The following is a 13277-nucleotide window of genomic DNA, read 5'->3' as shown; positions in this document are numbered from 1 at the left end:
TTATTTAACAAACTTAATTTCAGAGAAACAATGTAATGTAACTAATACTAAATATACTAAACCTGCATAAGAAACATGATTTATAGTTCAATTTCAAAAGGAAGAAAACTTGCTGTCTTGTTTTTTGTAACACACAATACAATGACTAAAAGTATTATTGGCACATTGTCAATGAAAAATAAAGTCAATGGGGAGCTGAAAGAAGCTAGCAGACCTATGAATTTCTCTTGGAGGTCACAAATTATTTGAATGAGAACCTGAGGATGAGGGAAAGCAAGTTTTTGACATATCTATGCACCTGAGAATATTTTCAGGGTGCAGTGACATCAAGGAGCAGAACTGGCAGAATTTGTGAGTCAGAGGACTTTTGGGTTCAGCAATTATAAAATAAGAGTGGAAGCTCCTTCCTTCTTACCAATTCCTCCAACGTCTGCAGTAAGAATGATGGAGCATAATTTAGATTTTTCTGTTTCAGATGTTGATCTATCCTCTTATAACAGGTCTAATTTATTTTATGTAAATAGAAACTTTATAGATTAATTAACTATCGATAACCAAGCAAAAACATCTTTGCAAGAGTGAGTATCCTGTTTCCACCAATATTTCATCATAAGTTCAAAACTGAGGAAGCAAATAAGGAGTGCATGGCTCATTAGGTCCCTCTGTTCTGTCCATTCACTTTTTAAAGATACTTTTTAGATTGTCGATGGACTTTCATTTTATTAATTTACTTACATGTGGTGCTGAGAATTGAACCCAGTGCATCAAACATGCTAGGCAAGCTCTCTACCACTGAGCCACTACTCCAGCCCTATCCACACACTTTTTAAAAGACATGACATTCCTGTGCTTCCATGGTATTTCAAAGAATGAATGTGACCCTTATTAAAACAGTAATACTGAGTCGAGGGTGGAGCACCAAATTTTGTCTTTCGGTGCTTTACTCTTGTATCTATTATCATCATTTGGGATAAAAAAGGGAACCACGGAGCAAATGTGGTTTATAACTGGAAAATTAACATGTGTTTTCTGGAAAGCTTGAAATAAAAATTAAGGATAATTTCAAAGAAGAAGAGAAAAGAAGGAGAAGAGAGGAAGCGAAGGAAGGAAGAAAGGAGGGTATGCAGGGAGGACGGAAGGAAGAAAAATCTCATCTTCTATTTAAGAATAGAAACAATAAAAAAAATCAAATTGAAATACCTGTTTTCATAACTTACATGGTCCTATATAATCATATCATAGGTACTCACTTAACTATATATAGAACAACACTTGGAATTCAAAATAGAACAGGAATTTCTTCTTAAAAGATCCATGAATAGATCATGGAATTCTGACATAGAAACAAAATTATCTCAGTTATGAGGCTTGTCTTTGAAATAAATCAAGATACCCATGACGTTATCTGAAGCACGTGAGTGAGGTAATATGACCATGCAGCCTGTGGTTTTCCCCATCAGCACCCATGGTATATAAAAGGCAGGTGGCAGACGGTGACATTCAGACTCAAGACATCTACGTCCTGATCCTGAACTGAACACTCCACTCCTGACAGCATGAGCTGCTACTATGGCAACTACTATGGTGGGCTGGGCTATGGCTATGGTGGCCTAGGCTGTGGCTATGGCTGTGGCTATGGCTGTGGCTGTGGCTATGGTGGCTATGGTTATGGATGCTGCCGCCCACTCTGCTACAGAAGATGCTGGTCCTGTGGATTCTACTGAGGAGTATCCTCACCTGCTGAGCATAGTGGTTTAACCTCCTGTCTTGCTGGAATCATCTCCAACTTTGTTACATGAGAAATGTTTGAATGACTTCAGCAATAACAACTTGATTCCAAATTCTCTAAGAAAAATGAATGAGATTAGCTACCAGTTTTGATGCACCTTATTTCTTCCATGGTGTGAGAGTTTAAAGAAATGTCTTTTTTTAATCATTATAACAGTATGAAAATTGTGATTGAATTTGACTGTCAACTTCTGATTAAAAGTCCATATTATTAAATAAACTTTATTTCATGAGATATATTATCGTGTTGCAATCATTTTTGCTTGTCTCCATCAGTGTAGCATGTATATTTGTGTGTTTGCATGTGATTAATCATGTGTGTGTCTGCTCGTTTACCCAAGGGGAGAGAGACAGCATGTGTGCAATGCTAGAGAGACAGAGCAAGCAGGTCAGAGGTCTTCTATGGTCAGCAGAGTCTTAAAATTAATGAGGTAAAATCAGAAATTCTTTCTAACATAATGCAAAATCTGTTTGTGTATGTCTTTTTATCTTTCCTACAATTACTCTTTGATTATAGTTTTAAAATGAGGTATATTTTACAAATAAGTTTGAATTTTTATCAGATTATTTAAAATTCTCTATATTTGTGTAGTTTGTGTTGTTTACATTCCAAGGGATCAAATGATATTGGCTACAGCCCTGCCTCTGTGAAATGTTTCTCAAATTAAAATTAATATGTGAGTGTGTGTGGGCACGCGCAAGCACTAGCAGGTACAGAGATAGATATGTATAGATGTTTATCTCCTGCTAAAACAATGACTGCAGGATTCATCATGTTGAAAATGTCAGCACTAATGATCATCTTCTAGATTACTGTCATGGTGATCAAATAGAATTTCAAATATTTATCAATTTATTCTTCTCTTTAAAAAAAATACATGTATTATGCATAGCAAGATGAAATTTATCAAAAGTAGGAGATACTTTCTTTAAGTTATATTAACATTTGGGTGCTTTCTTTTTTACCCTGAAGTCTCATCTTTATCAAATGTATATGCCTACAAATGATAATTTTCTCAAGAATCAAATTGTTGCCACCCTTAAAGTCATTATGTTTCACTTGGGAAACAAACTGACAGCATTCAATGCAATTAAATGCTGGTAGAGAAGTAAGGAATAAGGAAACTGATTTCTTAAGATGGCAAAGTGATAAAAATAAATAAATAAATAAATAAATAAATAAAAAAGAGGGGTGAAATTCTACACTCCTCAAGTGTAGGAGCCAGGAGAGAGGTTGGTATGACAAGAGTATCCAGCAGAATTCTAAATCCTTTTGAATTTTTCTTGATTGAAAAAACATAGGTGGAGACATAAAAAGATACAGAATCCTTTTAAGAATGTGTGGAGAGATAACTGAGTTTAACAGAGCCAGATTTCTCCTTGAGCTATTTTAGAAATTTAGGAGTTAAAGGGTTGATTTCTTGAGACACAAAGCAGAATCATTTAAATATGATATTGAAAATTGTGTTCATATCAAGTTAATGAGAAAATGATCCTTTAAATCATGAAGAGTCATCCGTAATAGGTAACACAAAAATTCATGACCTATAGGCTATACTAAAATATGTAAATGTACTCTAACCAAAGTTCAAGAGCCTAATTTCATGATAGTTCTCATTTGAATTTGAGCAATGTGAACTTTTCTAATAGGCAACACAGCTCTCTATTGTTAAATATAATATTGTTCTGGGTCTGTAAAATTTTAATAGAAAATGTTGAGCTTATGAAAACCTATAGAAATATGTAAAGGAAACAATAGAAAACAAAAGGTAGCTCAAACATCAGTCATATATTGAAGTTTGTGTTAACTTTAGAGAAATGTATCAAAAAATCTAACTGAAGGTCTGGTTATTTTCTAAAAATACAAATGAATAATGTGGTAAAAATTTAAGAATTAGCTTCAGAAAAACAATGTAATATGCATAATACTCAATATATCATACCTGCTCAAGAAACATGATTTTTGTCCCAGTTCAAAAGAAAGAAAATGTTTTATTTTTTTTTCGTAACACTAGAATCTTCTCCAATATCTTTTGTCACTTCTAAAATGTCATGATATGAACAATAAACATTGTAATAGGAAGAAACAGAGATAATCATAAATTTCATGCAATACAATGCTTTAAACATGATTGACACGTGTTTATAAAACATGATTGACACATGTTTATAAAAATAAATGCCAATTGATAGTTGAAAGAGGCTAGTCGACATATGTGAATTCTCTCAGAATTCTCCAATGACTTGGATTTTTTCACGTCTATGCATTTATGACTACCTTCAGTGTTCAGTGACAGTGAGGAGGAGAAGTGATAGGATTTGTGAATCAGAGGACATTTGGATTCAGCAATTGTAAAATGAAGAGTGGAAGCTTCTTTCTTCCTTACCAATCCCTCCAATGCCTATGTTGGTGTGGGGGAACAACATTTAGATTTACCTCTGTGCTTGACTGTAACTCATTCAGCTGTCCTCTTAAAATAGGTCAAATTTACTTTGTGTAAATTATGTTTTAACAGAATATATTATTCTGTTAATATATTATATATACTAATATAATATATAATTATATAATGTAATCAGTAATATATTAACCAAAAAAATAAAATCTTTCCATGACTGAGTATGAGTATCTTTGTTCCCATCATTGCCTCATGGATGAGCTAAACACTGTGGAAGCAAATAACTGATTCCTGGATAGTTGGTTACTCTGGATAGTTTGTACCTTCCACACACTATTTAAGAGACATGTCATCCCTAAACCTGCAAGGCATTTGTAAGATAAAATATGACACCTGTTAAAAAAGCCATGAGCCCAAGATGAAGCACACAACCTTACCTTAGAGTGTTTGACATTCACATCTAGAATCTTCATTTGGGATGGTGAAGGGAACCATAGAGCAAATATATTCTCTAACTGTTAATGATTCATATATATTCTGAAAAGTCTGAAATATAGATAAGATTATTTCATAAGAAGAAAAGAGAAAGAATCAAAGAAGAAAGCAGAGGAGGGAAGGAAGAAAAGAAGGAAGGAAGGAAGGAAGGAAGGAAGGAAGGAAGGAAGGAAGGAAGGAAGGAAGGAAGGAAGGAGAAAGAAAGAAAGGAAGAAGGAAGGAAGGAAGGAAGGAAGGAAGGAAGGAAGGAAGGAAGGAAGGAAGGGAGGGAGGAAGGAAGGAGGAAGGAGGGAGAAAGAAAGAAAGGAAGGAAGGAAGGAAGGAAGGAAGGAAGGAAGAAGGAGGGAGAAAGAAAGGAAGGAAGGAAGGAAGGAAGGAAGGAAGAAAGAAAGAAAGAAAGAAAGAAAGAAAGAAAGAAAGAAAGAAAGAAAGAAAGAAAGAAAGAACGAACGAACTGACCTTTCTAGGGAAGAATGGAAAGAACACAAAACGAAAATACAAATGAAATACCTGTATTTATTATTTACATTATACTATGTAATCAGATATATTAGTTCAATTAACTGTAGAATTATTTGTTCGATTAATATAGAATGAGGCTCAGCATTTAATATACAACCTGTATTTCATTTTAAAGGCACATAAATTGATCATGGAAACTGACAAAGAACAAAATTATCTCAGTTATGAGACTTGTTTTTGCTGTTATTCAAGATGTTCATGATGTTGTCTGATACACATTAGTGAAATCATATGACTGTGCCTGCCTGTGGTTTTCCCCACCCAGCACCAGGGAGGTATAAAAGGCAGGTGGCAGACAGTGACATCCAGACTGAAGACAACTGCATCCTGATCCTGAACTAAACGTTCCACTCCTGACAGCATGAGCTGCTACTATGGCAACTATTATGGTGGGCTGGGCTATGGCTATGGTGGCCTAGGCTATGGCTATGGTGGCTATGGTGGCTGTGGCTATGGTGGCTGTGGCTATGGTGGCTATGGCTGTGGCTACGGTGGCTATGGTGGCTATGGTTATGGATGCTGCCGCCCACTCTGCTACAGAAGATGCTGGTCCTATGGCTTCTACTGAGAAATATCCTTAGCTGCTGAGCCTACTGGATCTAACCTCCTGTCTCTCTGGAATCATCTCCAACTTCCTTCACATGAAAAATGTTTGAATGTCTTCAAAAACATCAACCATATACTCAACTATCTGAGAAAAGCAAATGAAATCAGCATGCCTGTGTTGGTTCATTATTACCTCTTGGATTGTGATAGTTTGGAGAAAATATTTTCCTTTGATAATTATCCTTAAAACACTAGGTAAAATCTGATTGAATTTGATTCACAACTACTGTATGAAAAGGTACATATACTAAATAAATTGTTATTCACTGAAATCATGGCTTTGCTACAGTTCTTCTAAATTGTCTCCATCAGTATAGCAGGTATAATTGTGTATTTGCATGTGATTAGTCATGTGTGTGTTTTTGTTTAGTTGGGGAGAGTGTGTGTGCACATGGAAGACAAAGCAAGCAGATCAGAGGTTTTCTATGGCCAACAGGGTCTTAAAATTAATAGGGTAAAATCATAAATTCTTTCTAATATCATACAAAATCTGTTTTTCTATGTTTTTTCATCTTTTATGTACTCACTTTTTGCTTACATGTTTTTAAAATAGATATTTTCTATAAATAAGTTAGTATTTTATCAGATTATTTAAAATTCTCTATATTTGAATGTTTTGTATTGTTTACATTCCGAGGAGTCAGATGATATCAGCTGCAGAACTGCCTCTTTGAAATGTTTCTCAAATTAAAAGAAATGTGCATGTGTGTAAATAGAGCTGGTTACATGCAGATGTATACCTCCTGCCTAAACAATAACTGCAGGCTTCATCATATTGAAAATGTCAGTACTAATGATTATCTTCTAGATTACCATCATGGCAATCAAATAGCATTTCAATGTATATCAATTTATCCATCTCATTAGAAAAATATGTATATTATTCATAGCAAGAAGAAATTTATCAAAAGTAGGAGATATTTTTTATGTTATATAATATTTGAGTGCTTTCTTTTTTACCCTGAAGTCTCATCTTTATCAAATATATATGCCTACAAATGATAATTTTCTCAAGAATCAAATTGTTGCCACCCTTAAAGTCATTATGTTTCACTTGGGAAACAAACTGACAGAATTCAATGCAATGAAATGCTGATAGAAAAGTAAGGAATAAGGAAACTGATTTCTTAAGATGGCAAAAGTGTTGAAACAAGGGGTGAAATTCTACAGTCCTCAAGTGTAGGAGCCAGGAGAGAGGCTGGTATGACATAGAGCACCCAGCAGAATTCTAAGTCCATTTTTAATTTTTCTTGATTGGAAAAACACAGGTGGAGACAGAAAAGACACAATCCTTGTAAGGATATGCGGACAGATGACTGAGTTTAATAGAGCCAGGTTTCTCCTTGAGCTATTTTAGAAATTTAGGAGTTAAAGAGTCAATTTCTTGAGACACAAAGTAGAACCATTTGACTAGGATACTGAAAATTATGTTTACATCAAGTTAATAAGAAAATGATCATTTAAATTAAGAGGCGCCATCTGTAATAGTTAATAGAAAAACTTATCTCCTATAGGCTATACCAAAATAGGTAAATGGACCTTAACCAAAATTCAAAGAGCCTATTATCATGATAATCCTTATCTGAATTTGGGCAATGTGATCTTTTCTTATAGACCAAAGGAAACAAAAAGACAACACAGCTCTCTATGGTGAAATATACTATTGTTCTGGGTCCTCTAAAATTTTAATAGAAAATGTTGAGCTTATGAAATCCTATAGAAATATGTAAAGGAAACAACAGAAAACAAAAGCTAATCCAAACATCAGTCACATATTTAAGTTTGTGTTAAAATTTAGAGAATTGTATCAAAGAATTTAACTTAAGGTCTAGTTATTTTCTAAAAATGCAAATGAATAATGTGGTAAAAATTTAAGAATTAGCTTCAGAAAAACAATGTGATATGCATAATACTCAATATATCATGCCTGCTCAAGAAACATTATTTTTTTTGTTCCATTTCAAAGGAAAGAAAATTTGTTTTATTTATTTTTTTCTTTTGTAACACTAGGATTCTCTCCAATGACCTTTTGCCACTTGTAAAATGCCATGATATGGACAACAAACCTTGCAATTTGAAGAAATACAGAGATAATAATAAATTTCACACAATACAATGTTTTAAATATGGTTGACACATGTTTATAACAATAAATGCCAACTGGTAGCTGAAAGAGGCTAGTAGACCTAAGTGAATGTCTCAGAATTCTCCAATGATCTGAATGAGAAGCATGGTAAAACACAGGTTTTTGTAATGTCTATGCACCTAGGACTACCTTCAGTATTTAGTGACAACAAAGTCTAGAACTGTCAGGATTTGTGAGTCAGAGAACATTTGTGTTCAGTAACAGCAAATTCAGAGTGGAAGCTCCATCCTCCTTACCAATCCCTCCCATGTCTACATTTAGGATAGTGGAACATAATTTAGATTTATCTCTCTGCTTGACTATCTAATTCATTGAGCTGTCCTTTTATAAAAAGTCTAATTTACTTTGTGTAATTTACATTTAAAAAATGTCAGTAATATGTTAACAAAAATATATATATATTTTCATGACTATCTTTGTTCCCAGAATCACTCCATGTATGAGCCAAATATTGTGGAAACAAATAACTGGTTCCTGGACAGTTTGGTCGCTCTGAATAGTTTGTATCATCCACACACTTTTTAAGAGACATGTTATCCCTGAACCTGCAAGGCATTTCAGGATCAGTATCTTTGATCAAATGTGACAAAAATGTGACACCTGTTAAAAAAGCTATGAGCCCAATATGGAACACACAACCATACCTTAGAGTGTTTGACATCTGCATCTACAATGATCATTTGGGATGATGAAGGGAACCATGGAGCAAATATAATTTCTGTTAATGATCATGTATTTTCTGGAAAGTCTGAAATATAGATAAGAATAATTTACTAAGAAGAAAAGAAGAAAAGGAAAGAAAACATTTTTTTTTCTATTGAAGAATGGAAACAACACACAACAAAAATAAAATGAATTTCCTGTTTTCATGATTTAGAGGATACTATATAATCAGATATATGTGTTCAATTAACTAAATATGGAATGGGATGCAGAATTCAAAATAGAACAAGAATCTCATTTTAAAGGCCAATAAATGGATCACAGAATCCTGATGTAGGAACAAAATTATCTCAGTTATGAGGCTTGGTTTTGCAATAATTCAAGATAGTCATGACATTGTCTTGGTCACATTAGTGAGACAATATGACCAAGCATTGCTTGTGGTTTTCCCCACCCAGCACTGAGAAGGTATAAAAGGCAGGTGGCAGACAGTGACATCCAGACTGAAGACATCTACGTCCTGATCCTGAACTGAACACTCCACTCCTGACAGCATGAGCTGCTACTATGGCAACTACTATGGTGGGCTGGGCTACGGCTATGGTGGCCTAGGCTGTGGCTATGGCTGTGGCTATGGTGGCTATGGTTATGGTGGCCTAGGCTATGGCTATGGTGGCTATGGTGGCTATGGTTATGGGTGCTGCCGCCCACTCTGCTACAGAAGATACTATTCCTATGGCTTCTACTGAGGCATTTCCTCAGCTGCTGAGCCTATTGCCTCTAACCTCCTGTCTCCCTGGAATTACCTTCAACATTCTTCACAGGAGAAATGTTTGAATGTTTTCAACTGTATCAACTATGTTTCAAACTATTTGAGAAAATAAATGAAATCAATTACCTATTTTGATATATCATTATCTCTTGGACTGTATGATTATTTGGAGAAAAGCATTCTCTTGATAATTATCATTATAACACTATTTAAAATGTGATCAGATTTGTCTATGTATAAAAATACATATTGTGAAATAAACTGTATTTCACTGGAAACGTTGATGTGGTACAGTTCTATTAAGTTATCTCTGAGTGTGTCCTGTGTATTGGTATATTTCCATGTGATTAGTCATGTGTGTGTGGTTGTTTATAGATATGGGGGAGAGAGTCAATGTTCTTCTGTGGTAAATAAGGATCTAACAATTAATGGGGCAAATATATTAAATTTTCCTAACATATTTTACAAAACAGTTTCTTATGTATGTCTTTTCATCTCTCCTACAATTACTCTTTGCTTAAAAGTTCAAAATGGTTATATTTACGGTAATATTTTTATTTCACATGAGACAATTTAATATTTTCTATATTTTAATGCTTTGTGTTGTTAGCATACACATCAATCAGATGATATCAGCTCCAGCTCTTCCTCTGTGAAATGTTTATCAAATAAAACATACGTATTTGCATGAGTGTGCATATACATATATGGGTATATCTGTATACATTCGGCCAAGGAAATTACTGTAGGCTTTATCATATTAAAAATGTCTACACTAATAATGAGTTTCTGAATTACCACCATGGCAATAAAATTGCATTTCAAATTATATCAATTTATACTGCTATTTAGAAAGAATACACATATTATGTATAGCAACATGAATTTATCAAAACCAGGAGCTATTTCTGTTTTTTAAATTAACATTGGGCGATTTTCTTTTTTACCTGGAAGTCTGGTCTTTGCGAAATGTAGATGCCTGCATATGCTAAATTTCCATAATCAAATTGTTTCCACTCCTAAAAAAAAAAAAGTCAGGTTTCACTTGGGAAACTGAAACTGACAGCATTGGTGCACTGATATGCTGATAAAAAGTAAGGAATAAAGGACCTGAGGTCTGAAGACAGAGTGTGGTGAAGAGTGAAATTTGACGTTCCTAGGAGTCAGGCAAGCGGTTGCTGTGACAACAAGTAGCCCAAGAATATCATTTTTAATTTCTCAGGGCTGGCAAACCATAGTTGGAGCCGTAAGAGGACACATCTGGATGCGAATGTGCTGAACAACACTCAGCTTCACAGAGATGCTTTAGAAACTCTGAAGTGGCCTGGCTCAGTTTTTTGACATCACACAGAACTTCTTGAGAATTAGATAGAAATTTTGTCCTCATCCAGGTCATGAGGATATAGTCACTAAAACTCAAGCACTGCTCTAAAGAAGTGTCCTTAGTTGAAAGAAACAGAAGAGCATTCTCTATTGGCTCCACCAAAACAGGTGAACAGACCCTAGCCCAAATTCCTGCAGCCTTTTATTATGTAAGTCTGTACTTGAATTTGAACTTTCAGATGCATTTAAAAGCCCAAGATGAATAAAAACAACCCCAAAATTCCATAGTGAAATACAATATTGTTCTAAATCTTTTGAGATTTGTATATAATATGTTATTGAGCCTATGGACATTTGCAAAAGAAGCAAAAGACAATATATAAAACATGCTAAAATAGTAGAAATGTACCAAAGAATTGAATTCTAATTCTAGCTCTTACAAAGAGAAAATTAATAATGTAGTTAAGAATTTAATGAATTTAACAAGAAAAAATTTGAATGATTAAACCTAAACACAGGCTTTCAAAAACACTTTGACTGATATACAAATTGGAATGAAAAACAGTGAAAAGATTATTAAGGGGTATCATACCTCATGACTGGTAAAATGTACATGAAACTGGAATTCCATGAGGGAGAAAAAATGAGGGCATTTATGAATAGAAAATTGTCTATATTTTTTTCAAAACTGTTGAATAGCATCAAGTCACAAATTCTAAATGTTGTGCTCTGTCAAGAGTGAGAAATTCAATTAAAATTTCAAGTAGGCATAACTCAATAGCTGAAAATTAAATACAAAGCCAAAATCTTAATTTAACTAATTTAAAAAAAAGATTATCCATAAAGTATAGGAATAAGGCTGCCATTAATGCCTCAACATGAAGAAAGGGAGCTGGATGGAAATGTGATTTTTTTTAAAGTGTGGATTATAAATGACTATCAATCTAGATTCTCATGTAATCAACATGTCCAGATAATGAAATAAAATAAGAAAATATATTAGTAGAATCTCATCTTCAAAATAAAGAAAATAGAAGTTCCTAGACAAAATAATTTTTTATTGTTTTTTAAATACACACAATAAAAAATAATAGACTTATTTATGCAGAAGGAAAGTGATCCAGGCAAATATGGACATTCCCAAAAATGTGAAGTTAACTAAAAAAAATGTAAATATTTGTGCAGAAATACCAATGGCACTTTCTTCAAATATTTTTATATGTAGAACAAAAGAAACATAATAAGTATGACACAGATTACCAGAGTACAAAGAACAGACAGATCTAAGGCCCAGGATCAGTAGGAAAGAAGAGTGACACTAACTCCAATCAATAGTGATGAGTGGACTCTGAGCAAAGGAAGGCAGGTGGGTGTTTCCTGTAAAATTTTACTTATTACAGAAATAGTGGGAGTTTGTGTGTACCCCTAGGTTGGAATTTTACTCAACAGAAGTTATTCTTTCACCCCTCACCTTTAGGATGGGAACATCTGTCCCATCCCCCTTGCAATAGGGTTACCCATATCACTTGTTTGGACCTTACCATGGACAGAGTGCATGTCTGTACCCCACACCTTTGTACTCAGTGTGGTATTTGCATTGGTTTATTGGAGTGTTGGCAGACATGCTTGGAGTGGAGGTTTGGGCATACATATCTGGGATTTCTCTGACACACTCTTTCTTTCTGGAGAAGATGTTCTAGCAAGCTGCCAGTCCAAGGAAAAGAAAAGTCACTTGGCAAAGGCTTGAAGCCGATCTACAACCCAGATTATGTTGGCCAAATCCCAGCCAACCCTCAAATACATGAGCAAGACATAAATGCTAATGCTATACGGCATGATTTGAGGGATCATTTTTATAATCAAATTATTTTAGCTGATACTTACAAATTGTACATATTAATGGGATGGCATGATGTTTTGATACATGCATAAACTGTAGGATATTTAAATCAGATGAGACACATCAAACACGCATCATTTATTGTAAAATCTTTTAAAATCTTTTCTTCCTATTTTTAAAATGACATCATATTTCTATTATTTATGTCACCCTCCTATTAAATAGCATACCCGAATTTCTTGTTCCTATCTAATCATAACTTAGTACCTGTTGGTCCAAATTTCCCCCATTTTCCTTCACCTAGACTCTGATAACTAACAACCTCTGTGAAATCAACATTTAAATGCAAGATTATTATAGCAACAACAGTTTTAGATACAACATACTTGATAAGTATGACAAGAAATATTCAAAAGATCTTTCATAGCTACACTGTTCAAATTTGTTAAACATCAAAAGTACAAATAATCATTAAGAATAAAATTGCTAAATTATGCTATGCTTTACATAGCAAATTTATTTATAAATTTATAAATTAATCAATAAATTTGCTAATTGTGCTTTGTTTATATTGCAGTTAAGATTTAACACAAAATAAATTTAAACAAAATAACACAAAAATAAATTTCTGAGTCTTAAGAACAAAATGTGAAGCTAAAGAAGTCTACTAGTGTGAATCTATTAGCATGAGTTCAAACCTGTCAAGAGAAATCTCTGATGTTG

General features: G+C 33.9%; 2 protein-coding genes across 2 annotated transcripts; both read left to right on the top strand.

Moving 5' to 3' along the window:
- The first annotated feature begins 1556 nt into the window (after window positions 1–1556).
- Window positions 1557–1724, top strand: LOC143408768 (keratin-associated protein 20-2-like). The gene has a single exon (XM_076868639.1). The coding sequence runs from the start codon at window positions 1557–1559 to the stop codon at window positions 1722–1724; it is 168 nt and encodes a 55-aa protein (XP_076724754.1).
- Window positions 1725–9173: 7449 nt separating this feature from the next.
- LOC143408767 (keratin-associated protein 19-7-like) lies at window positions 9174–9368 on the top strand. The gene has a single exon (XM_076868638.1). It carries the CDS (start codon window positions 9174–9176, stop codon window positions 9366–9368), a length of 195 nt encoding a protein of 64 aa, XP_076724753.1.
- The last annotated feature ends 3909 nt before the right edge of the window (window positions 9369–13277 follow it).

Source organism: Callospermophilus lateralis, chromosome 10, assembly GCF_048772815.1.
Source record: "Callospermophilus lateralis isolate mCalLat2 chromosome 10, mCalLat2.hap1, whole genome shotgun sequence".
Taxonomy (NCBI): Eukaryota; Metazoa; Chordata; class Mammalia; order Rodentia; family Sciuridae; genus Callospermophilus; species Callospermophilus lateralis.
Note: the sequence above shows the minus strand (reverse complement) of the source record. Positions and strands in the feature narration are given on the sequence as shown.

Excerpts from the sequence above, each read along its gene's own strand:
- LOC143408768 (XM_076868639.1), top strand. The coding sequence starts at position 1,557 with ATGAGCTGCTACTATGGCAACTACTATGGTGGGCTGGGCTATGGCTAT.
- LOC143408767 (XM_076868638.1), top strand. The coding sequence starts at position 9,174 with ATGAGCTGCTACTATGGCAACTACTATGGTGGGCTGGGCTACGGCTAT.